Genomic DNA, 18,690 nt, shown 5'->3' on the forward strand with positions numbered 1-18,690 from the left:
TTGCCAAAGCTAAACTTTCTAGTACCATATTAAATAACAGTGGTGACAATGCACATCCTGGTTTCATCCCTGATCTTATTGGAAATGCTTCTACTTTATCCCCATTACATATAATGCTTGCAAATGGAGTTGGGTTGGTGCTACTTATTATTTTAAGGAAGACTCCATTTATTCCTATGCTCTCTCGTGTTTTTCATAGGAATGGATGCTGTATTTTGTCAAAAGCTTTTTCTGCATCTATTCAGATAAATCGTATGGTTTCTGTTAGATTTGTTGTTGATACGCTCAATTATGCTGATAATTTTCCTAATATTGAACTAACCCTGCATTGCTGGTATAAATGCTCATGATAAGCTGCTATGATCTTTTTGCTAGTGTTTTATTTAAAATGTTTGCATCGCCATTCATTAGGGAAATGAGGGAAATAAGTTTCTTTCTCTGTTTTTACTCTTCCCAGTTTAGGTATCAGTATCATATTTGTATCATAACAAGAGTTTGGGAGGACTCTCAATTATTCTGTATACTACTGGAATTAATAGTTTTTTTAATGTTTGACAGACTTCACTTGTAAATCCATCTGGCCCTAGATATTTTTTCCTAGAGAGTTCCTAGGGAGTTCAATTTCTTTTTCTGAGATGGGGTTACTTAAGTATTTTGTTTCCTCTTCTGTTAATCTGAGCAGTTTATAATTTTGTAAATATTCATCCATTTCACTAAGATTGTCAAATTTATTGGCATACAATTGGGCAAAATAATTTCTAATTATTATTTTAATTTCCTCTTCATTGGTCTTAAACTCACCCTTTTCATTTTTGAGACTGATAATTTTGTTTTCTCCTTTTTTTTAAATCAAATTACCTAAAAGTTTATCTCTTTTGTTGTTTTTTTTTTTCACAAAACCAGCTCATAGTTAAATTTATTAGTTCAATCATTTTCTTAATTTAAGTTTTATTCATTCCTCCTTTGGTTTTCAGTACTTGTAATTTGATATTTAGTTGGGAATTTGTAATATACTCTTTTTCTAGTTTTTTTAGTTGCACATCCAATTTACTGATCTCTTCTTTCTCTATTTTATTCACATAAGCATTAAGAGATATAAAACTTACCCTAAGAATGGCTTTTGCTGCATCCCATAAGATTTGGTATGTTGTCTCATTTTTGTCCTTCTCTTAGATGAAGTTATTGATTGTTTCTGTAATTTCTCTTTTGATACACTCATTTTTAGGATTAAATTATTTAATTTCCTTTTCATTTTTAAATTTATCTTTTCTGTCTTTATCACACATAATTTTATTGCATCATGTTCTAAAAAGGATGCATGTAACATTTATGCCTTTCTGCACTGGATTGTGAGGTTTTATGCCCTATCCATGGTCAGTTTTTGTGTAGGTGCCATGTACCACTGACTAAAAAGCATATTTTTTCTATTCCCATTCAATTTTTGCCAGAGGTCTACCACATCTGACTTTTTCTAAAACTCTGTTAACCTTCTTAACTTCTTTCTTATTTATTTTGTGGTTAGATTTATCTAGTTCAGAGAGGGGGATGTCAAGGTCTCCCACTAGTATAGTTTTCCTGTCTATTTCTTCCTGTAAATCCCTTAACATCTCCTCTAAGAATTTGAATGCTATACTACTTGGTGCATTTATGTTTAGTAATGACATGGCTTCACTACCTACAGTGCCTTTTAGCAGGATGGAGTTTATTTCCTTATCTCTTCCAATTAGATCTATTTTTGCTTTCTCTAACAGGAGAACTGCTGCCCCTGCTTTCTTTACTTCAACTGAAACATAGTATATTGTACTGCAGTCTTTTTCCTTTACCCTTATATCTCCCTGTTTCAAATATGTTTCCTGTAAATAGCATAAGATTATGATGTTCAATTCATTCTGCTATCCAGCTCTGTTTTATGAGAGAGTTCATCTGATTCACATTCACAGTCATGTTAACTATGTGTCTTTTTCTCCATCCTACTTCCCACCCCAATCCCATTTATGATTTTCTTTCTCCTTTCTCCCTTTCCCTCCTCACTAGAGTTTTGTTTTTGGTCACCACCTCCCTCAATCTTACCTCCCTTCTATCAGTCCCCTCCCTTTTCTTTCCCTTTTCCCTTACTACTTCTTCCCTCTCTTCTATTCCGTCTCCCCTTCCTTTTTCCTTTCCCCTTCTACTGCCTATAGGGAAAGTTATATTTCTGTGAGTATGTTATTCCTTGCATAATCCAATTCCAATAAGATTAAGGTTCAAACAATACTAATCTCCCTCCCTTCTTTCCCTCTACTTAATATGTCTTTGTGCATCTTCATATGATGTAATTTACCCTTTTCTGCTTCCTCCTATCCTCTTCTCCCACTATAATTCCTTTTCACCACTTCATTAGGTTTTTTATCATTACATTAAAGTCAACTTATACTCACACTTTCTGTCTATGTATATCCCTATTAAATGTATATCCTATCTATGTATATCCCTTCTAATAAAGATACGGTTCTCAAGACTTAACAATTTTCATTTTCCCATGTAAGGATAGAGCCACATCTCTGCTTCTTTTTCACATTCTGATTTCTTTTTTTTTGTTTTATTTTTTTCCCCACCCAGTCTCTCAAATGCACCTGTGGGACACTGGCAAACTGCAATCTCTAGAGTTGGAGTGAGGTAGAAGTTTCAAATCACTAGAGCAATTCACCTCTCATTTCTGGGCCAGAGATGTGGAAACCTCTCCTGAGGAAAGAGGGTGCTCTGGGTCCATGAGTCTTGCCCCATCCACAGTTTTCAATAGGGTTTCAGAGTTTTCCAGCCTTGTATCTATATATTCCTTTTGTTTAGTCTGCAATTCCCCCTCCCAGTCCCCAATTATTCCAACCCGGGCTGCCTTCCTTAGCAGACAGCAAAGAGCTGAGGGAAGGAGGTGGGGAGGCAACACTGCCCCTCCTTTATTTAAAGCAACCTTTCAAACCTCCACACCTGCTTGAACTGAATTATTAAAGTTTGATTTCCCCCCTTCAAATTCGACCCCTTTATGTTCCTCCTTCCTTCCCACAGCTGACCCTAGCCAAGGTCTCTTATTCTTGCTCTTCATCAGTAAAAATTATTGCTAATTATTATTAACCATTGTTCCTTAGTCCAGGGAGGGGAGTGGAGGCTGAGGTGGGAAGAGACAAGTTATGGTTTTCTCCTCTCAGGTTCTCTCGGATTTTTCCCCATTTCTTTGAAAGTTGGATGATGGAAAGTGGGTGGTTTGTGTTTAAAAAAAAATTGGGGGGAGGGAGGGAGGACTGAGATTTCCAAGATCCTGAGCCAAGAAAGAGGCAGAGAGAGGGAGGAGAAATAAAGAGAGGAAGAAAGAGAGAGGAGGTGCAGGAAAAGGAGAGACAGGGAGGAAAGGGAGACAGAGGAGAGACAGGGAGAGGAGAGAGATAGAGACAAAGGGAGAAGAGCCTCATATTCTAACTTCTTTTCATCCAGTTTATCTTGGCTTGTCCTGGAACTAAAGAAATCACTGGACTTTCTAATGACTTCTGAAACAAGTGCTCCTTTAAGATTTCTCATTTTCTTCTCAAAATTTGCCTTCTACTGGATCAGGATTTCATTTTCTTGACCTTCATTAAAATAACTTTGAAGTTCTTGCCAGATAGCTTCATAATTTTTGGCAGTGTTAGTCTCAATAGAACTTCTTGGCAGATCCTGAATTTCCCCATTCTTTATCTGATTGGTTAGGTATTTCTGCAAACCCAACACATGACTTCATAGATTTCAGGTCCATCCTGAAAGCTGAAGATAAAGTTTTCATTCACCAAAGTTTTCTACAAATAGTGGACCTGGACTTTCATCTCAGACATCTTCAGGATGCTGCCTTTGGATTCTTCCTTGGCAAGCAAGAGAAGTCCTCCTTTTAAATCCTGAATGTTGTGGCTATAACTGGGGTTGGGAAGGGCCATTAGATTAAGTAATCCACATGGATGTTGAACATCAAACGTAATGACATCACTGAAGCAAGTAATACCAGAATACTGTTCCTGTTCTGCAGCTGGGCTGCCATTTCCTCCACTCTCTGCTTCTTCCTTCTAAGTTTTGATCTTTGGCAGTGATTTCTCACATATTCTGATGTAGAAAGGCACAGCTTAGGGGAAATGTTCACTTGTTTCATTCTCAGAAAGGTCTGGACAGAAATTTGCAACGTAGCTTGTATTTCTGGAAGATTCTCCCCAAATATATTAATTGAGGTCAGGTTTCCAAGTCCAGTAACAAAAGTGGCCAACTCATCGTGCCAATTCTGTGATTTACCATTGAGTTCCGGAGTTGATTATTAAAATTTAGGACTGTGTCTCCTGATGACTTCTTCACCTCTCTCCAGCTTCTCTTGATTTGGCTGAGATCAGAGGGGAAATTTTATTACAGAAGTACAGGGTTTGAGCACCACAACAGGGAGAGCAAATTGACAAATGGAAAGTTTGTCTGAAATGCATTGTCTCATGAAACCATCAACACAATGAAAAATCATCATCTGGATGTCCATTGGGTGGATGTGGGGCAGGACTTTTGATAAGAGGACAGAGTGTGTGATCCTATCATCAGACAAATCATCATAAGGATCTGAAGTGTCAGCCTCAAGATTTGTCTGAGTCAGTGCCCCACTGCCCACTGGGTGTCTATCACCTTTACAAACCAAGTATCTCAGTCAGTAATTCAGCATCAACAGCTTTTGTAGGAAATAAAGTGGTAATTCCTTGTCTATGTCTCACTGACTGTCATGCACAGAGGCCTTATAAATCACATGGAAATGTTCTTGACCCATCTTGCTTGCATAGTCATGCTCCAGACCAAGCCACTTGACTGATTCTAGAAACTGGAAATTTTTAATCACTTCATGGTGTGTGATGGTACTTGGTTCTGATCCACAGGTTTTTTCTTTTTCTCCTTCTCTGAGAAAGACTTTCCACTTATTTTTTCACCTGGTTCATCTGCATACAGTTCACAGTAGCTTCATATTTTCCACTGATGAGAAAATTCAGGTCTTTCTCCAGAGTTTTCCAATCATCATAGGCTCTGGGTTTCAAGAGAACATAAAGCACTTCTTTGGACCATGAGAGTTCCATGTGAGATTGGGCAAACTTCAAATGTTGCATCTTTTCTTCTGCAGACAAAGCTGTAGGTCCAGGAGTTACTGTGAGCCCTGTGAACAATAGGAATGCTTGAGCCCTATAGTCACATTCCTTATTAAAGTACTGGTATTTTTCATGGGCTTCTTTCATTTTACATAACAGGAAGTTTAATTCTTCACATCTGAGGAGACAGTGGAAGGTTTGGTTTTCCTCTTTGTACCCTGCACCAGCTGTAATGGAAAATAGCAGCAGGTATGTGCCTGACTCCTCTGCCTGTTTCAGGGTCTTCAGAAATGAGCTGAGAGATGAACTGATCTCATAAGTAGCCTTTCCTTGAGCTTCTTCCATTTTTCCTGAGGATTTTGAGTTGTGATTCATTTCAAGAAGATCATTCTTTGCCTTTTCTAAGATCTGAATGAAGTCAGCAGACTCTGTGACATGGATATCTTGCTGCTCCTTAGCTGAGTGGAAAACCCACTGCAGGACTGGTTTATTCTGTAGGAAGTCTTCCACTTGATAGACATAAGGATACAAAAGGCTACGCAACTGGGATTTAATGAATTTGCTTTCATGAACTGGGAAATCTTTGCAAAAATTGACAATGCCCACCAAGTACTACGGCAGAGCTAAGTCTTTGAGACAGATGTCAATCCAGGTGTTAGAGGTCCTAGTTTTCTCCCTCAGTTTTTGCTTGAAGTCAAGGAATTTCATTAGTTTCTCTTCAGGCTCAGTGATTTCCCAGGATTTCACTTCTTCTACAAAAGACCTTACATCCTCCACTGCACTCAGTAACTCCTTTCCATCCTGCATCCTTGCACATTGGCCAGTCAGAACTGTGTAAATATCTGTGAGGCAATGAGTCACTCGAAAAGGATCCTGAAAGTCTTGTCTGTGGTTAGAAAGAATTATGTCCCAGACAGGAACTAACTGAAAGCCTCGGTCAATGACACACCAGGTATTTTTACCGGCCACAAGACCAGCTTTCCACTGTGCAAGAGAATCCACCTCTGGGGGGCCTCCTGTTTGGTCTACAGACATTTGCAATCTTCCTTGCAAGTTAGGCAAGCTTGTATTGTGAGAAGTCATTTGGGACTGAGAGTTCAATGCATTTACTGTGGCTGCAGTTGTCACCCCAAATCCACCGTAGCTGTGTCCAATGTACAAATCAAGTGCCTCTGAGGCTTGTTGTTTCACATCTTGCAGATCCTCTGCTTTGAAACCCTCAGCTACAGCTTTCCACCAGAACACTCCTCCCAAGTGCAATGGGCCCTGGTTCACATGAGAGCCAAACCTTTGGAAAAATGCCTCACATCTATGCTTCAGCAGTTGATGGGTTTCTGCACCACTGGAGTGATTCAGAAGATGTTCCAGCTGTTTTAACTCTTGAAGAGCTGACCTGGACAGATGGAGCTGGTCCTGTAAAAAGTGGCAGGAGGCCAATGGGATATAGCAGAACCTGGTGGAACAGCTATAATTATGCTCAGAGCGTGACTTATGGACCTCTCTAGAGTCAGAAGATCTGGTGTCATTGGTGTTGGCCTCCAGGTTAAATCCCCAACCTGCACCCTTATCCAAGAAGCTCACTCTGAAGCCTAGTTTCTCCATGCTTTCAGTAAACATGGCTTCTTCCTGAGTAGAGAAAAATTCCTTTCTTTCCATCCTTGTGCCCTGGGCTGGGCTAAGCAGGAAGAAGTTCTCTGGGAGGCTGAGCAGTTCTTCTCTCTTCCCCAAAAGATCCTCAGCATGGTTGGTTTGGTAAATGCCCTGCAGGGCAAGGCCTCCTGACACCCTTTTGAGGAGCTCCCTGTGAGGAAGATTCTCCTTTTGAGAGAGTGTGCCTTTCATAAGACTGAGGTATCTCTTCATGTATTCTATGAACTCCTTTAGGGGTTTCTCAGGGAGTGGCCAGTGCTTGGGTGGGATCTCCATGACCTGCCTCAGTTCCTCTTCTTTCACCCTCACGATCTCCTCCTGGTGGCTTTTACCAGTTGCCTGCATCTCCCTCAGCTCCTTCAAGACTGACTGTGCCCACTCTTGTCTCTCCTTCACTGTCACCAAGTGTTTCTCTCCCATCTTCTCTGAGCCCAGGCCACCAGATAGCTAAAGCAGTTTCTCCAATGCCCTTTTCTCCCAAAGATGATTTGCCTGGAATTTTAGTGTCAGGATTTCCCTCTCTTGTAGGTGTTGTAAAGCTTGGGCAGAGGTCACACCTAGGTATTCCTACAGCTTAGGTCCCCAATTCTGAACATCTAGGCCAAATTCTCTCAGCTTCTCCTTCAGTTCACTTCTTCCTGGTTCTCTGTGGGTTGGTTCTTCACCATTATTCCCTGGAGTTGACATGGCTGCAGGAGAAGACAAGCACACTGTTAATCATTTTTCCATAGACTAAGGTTGGGCTGTATCTGACCTAATATAATAAAATGTGTGTTAGATTTAACCTAGTCAACCTAAAATTAAATTCCTTTCTATACCTTAAACAACTAGTTAATGGGCATTAGATCTTTTTATCTGCCTATTACTACCTATGTATGTACCTCTATGAAATAAAATCCTTATATGTTTCAAAATGATTTAACAATAATTGGGTATTGGTACAATTGACTGAGGGACCTCACTTTTATTCTAGTAATTACTGAAAATAAATCAGAAATATCTTTAGTTTGCTTTGGAAAAAGAATTTCAATTCAATCAATTTTCTTAAAGATAGTAACTTAGGAAATAAAAGTATAAACATTTTACTACAAACAACTTAGTGATGTGCACTGTTTTAGAATTATTACTTAAGGTGTCCTCCCAAGTCTTTTGTTACAATTGGAGTAAAGTTAACATCAGAAGCAAATTCATTTGGATAACTCTTGAACCCTGGGGTAGAAAGCTTCTACTTGAAAAAGTGTTGTTACTTATATTTTCATGTATAAGGTTGGATCCTCAATAGCATCTGATTCTCCTAAAGGAATTTAAATCAGTATGGAAACATTTTGGGAAAGTAACAAGATCAGATAATCCTGTGTGTCAAAGTAAATATGGCATCATGGGGCTCTTGGTTTCTGTCTCCTTAATTCTGGGACCCTGCATATAAACTTGCCTATCAGATTTCTGACTTCTAGACTACAAGCGATTCACCTACAGGTGGAAGCCCATACTCACCCATTGTCCCCTGAATATGGCCTATGCTGAGTTTCAGTCAACCTCCTCCTCAGAACTCATCAAAACAGGGACAGGTCTTTGCCCCTTTCAGCCTGAAGAAGCTACAGAAGCCTAGACCTTCCTCTGGTTTCACAAATGATTCATGGAGTGATAGAAACCTAATAAAACTTCTCCCAGCTCCAATATTCTAACTTCCTTATGGGCCCCCACTGAACAGCAGGGATGTCCTGATTTAACCACACCATCTGGCTTTCATCACACTACAGGCCCCCAGACTCAATATAGCCACTGTCCCTACTGCTAGCCCTCAGATCAGGTATATTCTTGTACTCAAGCACAATCACATCATCCATTTAGCACAAGACAGGACTTAACTGTATAGCACAATACCTAATTATCCATCTTGACCAAGCAAGACCACAATAATTAGCCAATCAGAAAGCAGCACAACCAGGATGTTTGACCACCAAACCATAGAAGAGACCCACCCTCTCCTCCATTGTGTAATTCCTTAACAAATCCCTCCTGTCTTTTTTACACTCATGATTTCTGTTGTGTAATCATCATCACTACATTCCAAAAATGCCTGTCTTTTCTTACTAAGTTACTGGTTCTCTTGGAACTCAGGCTGCTTCTTGAGAGGTGTCAATTTCTGTAAATGCCTATACTTGGATTAGAGGTGGTCTGACTGAATTTTTTTGATGGTCCTGCCACAATAGACAGAAAACCATAACACACCTGCTCATCATTTATTATTGAATAATAGTATTCCATTACATTCATATACCATAACTTGTTCAACCATTCCCCAATTGATGGATGTCCCCTCAATTTCCAATTTTTTGCCACCACAAAAATATTTTTGTATAAGTGGGTCCTCTTCCTTTTTGTATGATCTCTTCGGGATATAGACCAATTAGTGGTTATTGCTGGATCAAAAGTGTAAACAGTTTTACAGCCTTTCAGTATAGTTCCAAATTGCTGTCCAGAATGGTTAGGTCAGTTCACAATTACACAAACAAAGCATTGGTGTTGCAATTTGCTCACATCCTCTCCAGCATTTCTCATTTTCCTGTTTTGTCACGTTAACCTTTCTAATAGATGTGATATGGTACCTCCACTGACCATTATCCGATACCAGGTCACAGGTAGAAGATGGAGAAGATTGCTTGTAATCACAAAGTAAAAGGACTAGGACACAAAGAGAGGGTACTAATTCCTAGTAGGAGTCCTAGGGCTAAGAAAGGAGTGGTGAGAGGTCAAGGACTTTACCTATGGAAGGACCAGAACACAGACCAGGAGAGCAATGACTATACTTTTCACTAGATCACTTATCTTGAAAGCACCAAAAACTTAAAGACCTCCCAGAACTGTCTGTGAAAACAGCAGGGCAAAAAAGCCTGAAGCTTGGGATAGTGACCACAATCTCCAGTCAGAGGTGAGCAGAACCCAACTCCAACACAAATTTGAAGTCAAGAAATAGGGTGGAAAATGAGCAAGAACAACAACAACAGCAACAAAACCCTGGTAATAAAGAGCTATTATTTTGACAGGAACCCATAAGACATAAACTCAGAAGAAAGCAAAAGAAGAAAACACCTACAAACAAAATCAGAAAGGAAAAATACAGATTAGACACAACCCCAACAAGAATTCATAGAAGAGACAAAGAAAGAGATTTTTTATTTTATTCAGCATTTGGGGAAGGGGTCTCCTTTAGCAAGCTGTTGACTCACTTTTTGTGATTTTCTTGCATCACTCTCATTTCTCTTCCCAATTTTTGCTCCACCTCTCTTACTTCATTTTCAAAATCTTTTTGAGTTCTTCCATGGTCTGAGACCATTGCATAATTTTTTGGAGGTTTTGGATGTCGAAGCTTTGACTTTTATGTTTTCCTCTGATGACATGCTTTGTTCTTCCTCATCCAAAAGGATGGAAGAAAATACCTCTTCACCAAGAAAGTAAACATCTATAGTCTTATTTTTTCCCCTTTTGGGGCAGTTTTCCAGCCAGTTTTTGAATTTTGAATCCTTTGTTAAATGGAAGGTATACTCTAGGGGCCTGTAAGTTCTCAGTTCCTCCAAAGTGGTACAATCAAGGGAGAGAAGTTTACTCCTTTCCTGGCCTGCTCTCTGGTCTGGAAGGAACAAGCACTCTTCTCTGCCTTGGAACTGTACGTAGGATTCCCTCCCCAGAGCCTCCACTAGGTCCACCACACCAGTGCTCCTTTTCACCCCAGGACTGCCACTCACAACTGAGACCCAGAACAGCCACTTCTTGATTCCCCTAGGTTCTTTAGGCTCAGGGCTCCAAAATTGAAAACTGCTGTGGCAGTGGCTTCTGCTGCCCTGGGGCTGGGGCTGAGACAGAGTTTTCTCACTAACCTTTAAAACTGTCTTTGGTATTTATGTGTTGAGAAATCTGGGAACCACAGCTGGTACCCATGATTTCATGCCCATTTGTCTTCTACAGTTCTGTCTATGCTGGGCTGTGCCTGCAAGGCTGGGCTGCACTCCACTCTGAGCCCAGCGGGATAGACCTTTCCTTTTGGCTTTCCAGGCTGCCTTGGGCTGGGAATGTCTTTCACTCTGTTGTTTTCTGACTTCTGCTGCTCTAGAATTTGTTTAGAGTCATTTTTACAGGTATTTTAGGGGCACAGCTATAGCATGTCCATCTTTCTACGCCACCATCTTGGCTCTGCCCCCAAAAGACAATTTTCAAAGAGCAAAAAAAAATGTTACAAATAAAATCAGTTCAATAGAAGAAAAATTGGGCAAAAAATGAAAGCAACACAAGAAAATTATGAAAAGAGAATTAAGAGAGGGTAAAACAGGCAAAAAAAACTGAAGAAAAAGAATTCTTGAAAAGAAGGGCTGATTAGATGTAAAAAGAAGAATAAAAGCTCATTATAAAAGAAAAGAATTCCTCAAAAACTAGAAGTGGGCAAGTGTAAGCTAAGGATTTAATGAGACTTCAAAAAACAATAAAACAAAGTCCAAAGAATGAAAAAATAGAAGAAAAAGTGAACCATTTCATCAGATAAGCAATCAACCTAGAAAAGATATTGGAGGCAGATAATCTATGCATCACTAAGCTAACCAAAACACATTATCAAAAAAAGCATATACAGGACACCTTTCAAGCAACTATAAAGGAAAACTGCCACAATACACTAGGAACCAGAGGGTAAAATAGAAATTGAAAGAATTCACTGATGACCACCTAAAAGAGATTGCAAAATGAAAACTCACAGTAGTATTATAACCAAATTTCAGATCCCTCAGAACAAGGAAAAAACACTTCAGGCATCCCGAAAATAAAAAAAAAAACACATTCAAATAATGTGGAGCCATAATCAGGTTCACAAAAGTGGCAGCAGTTACCACAATAAAGGAGCAGAAGGCAAAGGAGGTCAGATTATTAGCAAGAACATCGTGCCCAACAAAATTGAAATAATCCTTCAAGGGAATAAAAAGTTGATATTCAATGAAATAGAGGAATTGTAAGCATTCTAGACCAAAAAACTAGAGCTGAATAGAAATTTAGACTTTCAAACACAAGACTCAAGAGGAGCATTAAAAGGTAAATGAGTGAGAAATCACAAGGAACTTAACAAAGTTAAAATATTTACATTCCCAAATGAGATGAGACTTTAGAACATTATAAGTATTAAGAAAGAAGAACCTTACATAGACAGAGAGCATGAATGTGAACTGATTATATTGGAATAATCTCAAAAAAAAATGAATGGAAGGGTGGGAAATGAAGATGCTCTGCAAGAAAAGGGAAGGAAGAAGAGAAATAGGTAAATTTTTCTACCACATAAAAGAGGCATTCAAGGAAGAGTATTTACAGTTGAGAGGAAAATAGGGTGAAATGGACAATGTCTGAAATTTACTTGCATATGAACTGGTTCAAAGAGAAAACAATATGTTTAAATATGGATGTACACACAATTACTCAGTTGCATATGTATATATAGATATACACATACTCTCAGTTGGATATAGAAATCTATCTGAATGAAATGGGAAGTAAAAGGTAATGGGTCTAAGATAGAGTGAGGAGAGGTAATAAGAACAGATTAAGGGAAGCAATGATCAGAAGCGAAATAAAATTTTAAGAAGGGACAGAATAAATGAGGGACAGAGAGAGGGAGGGAGGGAGAGAAAGAAAATATACAAATTCTTAGAGAAAAAGTTAGATTGGTTAATAGAGGAAATAAAAGGCAAAACTATAGCTCAGGGGAGGGGGCTCAGTTTGCACCTATCAAAACTAGAGAAATCTAACCATAAAATAAAGAAGAAAGAATTTAAGGAAATGAAAGACTTTTAGAAAAGTTAGAGATGATAGGCTTCTGAAGAAAATGAAATGGGAACAGAAATGAATATGCCTTTTTCTCAGTTATATAGGACATCTTCATAAAAAATTTACTATGCAGAAAATGGAAATATTAAATTCATTCTTTTTGGACCATAATACAATAAAACTTATATTCAATAAAGCTCCTTGGAGGCTTAAATTAAAAATCCACTCAGTCATTCATTCAATCATTCATTTAATCTAATCCTAAATCTATGGAAAGAATCACTAATTTCATTAAATACGAAACAATGACACAACATACCAAAATTAAGGGAGAAATATGTGTGTATATATGTATGTATATATGTGTCTGTGAGGGGGGTGTTAGTGGGGCAGGTGTTCATGCTTACACCAATAAAAAAATGAAAGCACAGATTAGTCAATTAGCCATACAATTTTTAAAAATTAGAAAAAGAAGGAAATGAAAATCCACATTAAACACCAAAAAAAATAAGAAATCAAAAGAAAAATTAATACTTTTTGAAATAAATAGACCATTGAAGTAATAAAAAAAACTAGCAGACATTTTTATTGAGGAAATAGAGAAACACCAGTTCACATTAATTTTTGGAAAAGAGAAGAAAATATTGTAAATATCAAAAAGTGACAAGGTTAATGCACCAAAAAGGCAAATGAAATTAAAGTAACATTTGGTAGCTATTTTGTCCAGTTATATGTAAAAAAAACAAACAAACAAACAAAAAAAAACAAGCTAAGTGAAATGGGTGAGTATTTATAAAAATATAAATTCCAGGATGGAGAGGAGCACTTGTGGTCAGTCACAAGGAAGCAAGGTACCTAGTTTCAGTTCTAAAGAAAAGAGGAGCATTAGCATTTATGACTGCAGAATATAAATGAACTAGTCATAGTTCCAGAACCAAGCACTCACTCACACATGTTGGTAGAAGGGAGCAAGGATCCTTCATGGGTAAAGACCAGAGCACAAACCCTATCTCTCCCCAGACCACACCATGTTGGAAACACCAAAAACTGGTAGATGCCCAAAACTAGTTCTGAAAATAGCAGCATGCAAAAACTTAAAGCTTGAAACAATGCCTCCCCAAGGCCAGGACACCAGAGTCCAACTTTAGCACAAAGTTCAAAGTCAAGAAATAGGTTGGAAAAATGATCACACAACACCAACAAAAAGAATGCAACCACAAAATCTTAGTATGGCAGCAGGAGAAATCAAGACACAAACTGAGATGAAGACAACAATGTGAAAACAGGTACAAGCAAACCCTCAAAGAAATATCCTAACTGGAAACAAGCCCAACAAGAATTCCTGAGAGAATTAAAGAAAGAAATGAGTGATACAGGGGAAAAATGGGAAAAGAATTTTAACGATGTAAGGAAATTATGAAAAGAGAATTAATAGCTTAGTAAGAGAGGCACAAAAATACTGAAGAAAATGACATACCTTTAAAAAGTGGAATTGGTCTAATGGTAAAAGAGACATAAAAATTCACCAAAGAAAAGAAATTCTTAAAAACCACAGTTGACCAAATGCAAAAAAAAAAAAAAAAAAGAGGTACAAGAACTCACTGAAGAAAATAATTACTTAAAAATTAAAATTGGCCAAGGGGAAGCTAATGACTATGAGACATCAAGAAATGATAAAAATAAAGTCCAAAAGAAAGGAAAAATAGGAAAAAATGTGACATATCTCATTGGAAAAGCAAGTTAAATTAAGGAGAGAAATTGATTAAGGAGAGAGAATTTAAGAATTATTGGACTACCTCAAAGCCATGATAAAAAATGTAGCCTAGTCATCATATTTCAAGGAATTAAAGAGAAAAACTGTCATGATGTTGTAGATTCAGAAGGTAAAACAGAAACTGGAAGAATAAACTGATCTGAAAGAGATCTCAAAATGAAATCTCCCAGGAATATTATAACCAAATTCCAGAGCTTCCGGGAAAAAGGGACAATATTGCAAGGAGCCAAAAAAAGCTTCCAAATAATGTGGAGCCACTGTCAGGATCATGAAACATTTAGTGACTACCATCTTAAAGGACCAGCAGCCTTAGAATATTATATTTCAGAAGGCAAGGGAGCTAGAATTACAACTAAACAATAATACATCAAGCAAAACTGAGTACAATCTTTCAGAAGGAAAAAACATGGACACATTGAAATAGAAGGTATGCAAGCATTCCTGATGAAATCCCCAGAAATGAATAAAAAAATTCAAACACAATATTCAAAGAAGCATGAAAAAAGTAAACATGAAAGAGTATCATAGCATAAAAGAGTAATCATAAGAGATTCAATAAAGTGAAACTGTTTGCATTTCCATACAGGAAAAAAACTCCCAAAAACTTTATCGTTATTCAGGCATTGTGAAGGAGTATACATAAATAAAGGGCATGAAAGTGAGTCATTATACTAGGAAGATCTCACAAAAATGAAAAAAAATAAAGGGGGAGAACAGAGGGATGCACTGTGAGAAGGGGAAATGCAGAATAAGAAAATTTTTTTTCTTGCATTAAAGAGATGTGCAAGAAATATCTTTCACAGTGGATGGGAAAATGGGAATAATGGCAGGAAATGCTTGAATCTCGTCCTTATTGTAATTGGTTCAAAAAGGGAAGAATACATATACACACTCAGCTGGATACAAAAATCTATCTTACCCAATAGGGAAACAGGAATGTAAGGGGATAGGGGACTTGAGAGGGGGGGAGCTGATTAAAAGTAGGCAACATACAATTTATAGAAGCAAATATATATATAGTAATGTCATATTTGACAAGCATAAAGACAAGATTTGGGGATAAAAATTTGTTATTTGGTAAAAATTCTTGGAAACACTGGAAAGCACTATGGCAGAAATTAGGCAGAGAACAATATGTTACTCCATTTACCAAGATAATGTAAAAATGAATAGATGACTAGATGCAAAGAGAGTAACTGTAAGAAAATGTAAAGAATATGGAACATATTACTCATCAGATTTACAGATAAGAGAACAATTTATGAATAAACAGTAGAGAGCAAAATGAGCTATAAAATGGATAATTTCAATTACATTAAATTGAAAAGGAATTGTATAAGTAAAACTAATATATCCAAAATCAATAGGAAAGAAAACAATTGAGGGAAAAAAATTTATAGCCCTTCATATACTGAAGTGAGTAGAAGCAGTAAAACAACACAGAGTAACAGCAATATTGTAAGAACTACTTTCATCAAGACAATGGTCCACCACCATGCCAAAGGACTCATGGTATAAAATGCTGTCTTCTTCTAGGTAGAGAACAGAGATCAGTTTTGTGTAATTATATATTTATATTGAATATATTTTAAGTATTTCTTCCCTTCTCAAAGTATGACGGAGGGGGCAAAGAGAGAGAGAGAGAATGTGGAACTGAAAATAATAGTTTTTTTAAAAAAGAATGTAAAGATCATGGAAATTGCCTGGCTTTCCCAAATTCTCCCACAAATAATTTAAAATATTGCATCAAAGTGAACTTCAGAGTGGTAGAAATGATTACAAGTCAAAATAAGTAGTTGTACAACCTAAAACAATTTGCAAGGCTAGGAAAGACCGAAATTCCAGGAGTAGTGGCCTAGACTGATTGAAGGTAGGCAGATAATTGTGTTCATCCTTCATTGCTGAAGAAGACCAAGCCTTCAGAGAAATGATGACATGACTTGCAATTGACTTTGTTTTGAGTGAGGGAGTCACCAGCCTCACTTCTCCTCCAGAGCCATCTGGATCCAGTGATCAGATGTTCATCAGGATGACTGAAGATGACCCAGGGTGCACTGCGAGACCTTGGGTCCTTTAGGTCAAGGTCCTTGCAGGTACTCACTTAGGGTGAAGCAACGCCCATGCATTGAATAGGCCTGTTTAAGAAGTAGCCAGGGCATGGCCCCTTTAATGAGGCCTAGAAAAAGAAAGACCTTAGTCTGGGAGGGAACAACAACAGTTACTATTGATAATCACTCTGAACCTAGGAGGGTCCAGAAGAGCCCTTAGGCAGCAGCCCATTGGTGTCCCAGCTTCAGAGTACAATAGGTTTAAGGTTTTAGAACAGGACAGGGGAAAGGGAAGGGAAAAGAAGGGGAGGGAAAAGGAGGGAAGGGGCCAGTAAACCCCAAGTCACCTGGGCATCTTTTAGCCATTCAAATTTACTTTCCTTTGGAGAGGAGAAGGAAGGGGAGGGGGAAGCAGACAGGAAAGGAGGGGTTGAGTTACCCAGCTAGCTGGGTCCCCATTCAGTGAGCTGCATCTGCTCACATGATTGTGTTCATCCTTTTTTGCCAAAGAAGACTATGCCATCAGAGAAATGATGACATGACTTGCTCTTGACTTTGTTTTGAGTGAGGGAGGGCTGTGCAGGTCACCAGCCTCTCTTCTCCTCCAGAGTCATCTCAAGCAGATAATACCAAATCAACAAATAACAAGCCCTGGGGGTGTCTGTGTAGGAGGCAGCTTCAGTTGCAAGAACTTTTACCCCATGATCAATGTAGGGGTCAGGGAAAGATTGCATGGCCCTCCACTTTCTAGTATTGGACCTGGGATGCATGTGCACTGATCAGATGCAGTTCCAGGCTGTGGCTGTGGTCAAGGAGAAAAAAGTACACACTGGTGAATGTAGCTGGAGAAGAGTGAGACTCTGATGGCTGTGGTCACTCACAAGAGAGTGGAGTCACTGGTTCTGATTCCAGGGCAAAGGGTGAGGTGAAGCCAAGAGCTGCTGAAGGGAAGCACAGGGAGTAAGAATATTTGTGGTGACAGCATTGCTGAGGGCCCTGGTTGCAGCTCAGGGACAGAAAAGAGCACATGAGGTTACTTATAGAAAATGATGTGCGCTGGAGGAATACTGACTATACTGGGCCTTGGATTCTAAAACATTCAAGAACCAAGATATGAAAGGCCCCCAGATAGAGCTCAGAAAACAACAGCCCCAAAATCCTGAAGCCTGAGACATTGTCCCCCACACCTCAGGACTAGAGTCTGACTCTAACATAAAGTTAACAGCCAAAAAAATAGACCACTAAAAAAATGGGTAAGCAAAGGAGAAAGAATCAAACCATAGATAGCTACTCTGGTGATATAGAAGGTCGGAAATCAAACTCAGAAGGCAGGGAAGCCAAAACGTCTACTTCTAAAGTTTCAGAGAAAAATATAAAATGGTCAGAAGCCCAAAAAGAGTTCTTGGAAAAATTTTTAAAGCACTGTGAAATTCAGAGAAGTTGAGGAAAATTAGTGGAAAAAACAAGAAAATCAAGATAATTATGAAAGTCAACTAATTGGAAAGGGAGATCCAAAAACTTAAAGAAGAAAATAATTCTTAAAATTTGAATTGAGGAAGGTAAGAACTAATGGTTTCATATGCTAATGACCCTAAGAAATACCAAAATGAAATGAAAAGAATGCATAGCAGAACAAGTGAAATATCTCATCACAAAAACAACTGATCTGAAAAATAGATCAAGGACAGACAAATTAAGAATTGTTGAACATCCTGAAGGTTACGATTAAAAATAACTTAGACACTCTACTTCAATAAATTATTAAGAAATATTACCCTGAAGTGTCAGAACTACACAGTAAAATAGAAGTTGAAAAAAATCCACTGAAAGTGACCACCACCTGAAAGTGATCCCAAAATGCAAACCCACAGGAACATCATAGCTTAGTTCTGAAGCTCCCAGGTCAAGGAGAAAATAATACCAGAGGAAAAAATTGAAATACTGTGGAACTTCAGCCAAGATAACAAAGATTTAGCAGCTTCTACATTAAAAGATCAAAGAGCATGAAACTGGGTTTGCCACCTAGAATAACTTCACCAACAAAGCTGAATGTAATCCTGTAAGGGAAAAATAGATATTTATTAAATTAAAGGACTTTCAGGTAGCCTTGAAGAAAACAAAAGAACTAAACAGAGAGTTTGACCTACAAGAATCAGAAGAAACACAAAAAGGTAAAGATGAAAATTATAAGAGGTTTTATTTCTTATATGAGAAAAAGTCATCTGTAATTGCTAAAAATTATCATTACTAGGGTTGTTTGAAAGGGCATGCATGGAAGTCTTGGGGTTGAGTTGACTATGATGTGATGAAC

General features: G+C 38.2%; 1 protein-coding gene and 1 pseudogene across 1 annotated transcript; both read right to left on the bottom strand.

The window, feature by feature from the left end:
• Positions 1-3,061: 3,061 nt before the first annotated feature.
• Positions 3,062-4,303, bottom strand: LOC140507529 (interferon-induced very large GTPase 1-like; annotated as a pseudogene).
• Positions 4,304-5,624: 1,321 nt separating this feature from the next.
• On the bottom strand, positions 5,625-7,260 carry LOC140504781 (interferon-induced very large GTPase 1-like). The gene has a single exon (XM_072610109.1). The coding sequence runs from the start codon at positions 7,173-7,175 to the stop codon at positions 5,718-5,720; it is 1,458 nt and encodes a 485-aa protein (XP_072466210.1). The 5' UTR covers positions 7,176-7,260; the 3' UTR covers positions 5,625-5,717.
• Between the last annotated feature and the right edge of the window lie 11,430 nt (positions 7,261-18,690).

Source organism: Notamacropus eugenii, chromosome 5, assembly GCF_028372415.1.
Source record: "Notamacropus eugenii isolate mMacEug1 chromosome 5, mMacEug1.pri_v2, whole genome shotgun sequence".
Taxonomy (NCBI): domain Eukaryota; kingdom Metazoa; phylum Chordata; class Mammalia; order Diprotodontia; family Macropodidae; genus Notamacropus; species Notamacropus eugenii.

Excerpts from the sequence above, each read along its gene's own strand:
- LOC140504781 (XM_072610109.1), bottom strand. The coding sequence starts at position 7,175 with ATGGGAGAGAAACACTTGGTGACAGTGAAGGAGAGACAAGAGTGGGCA.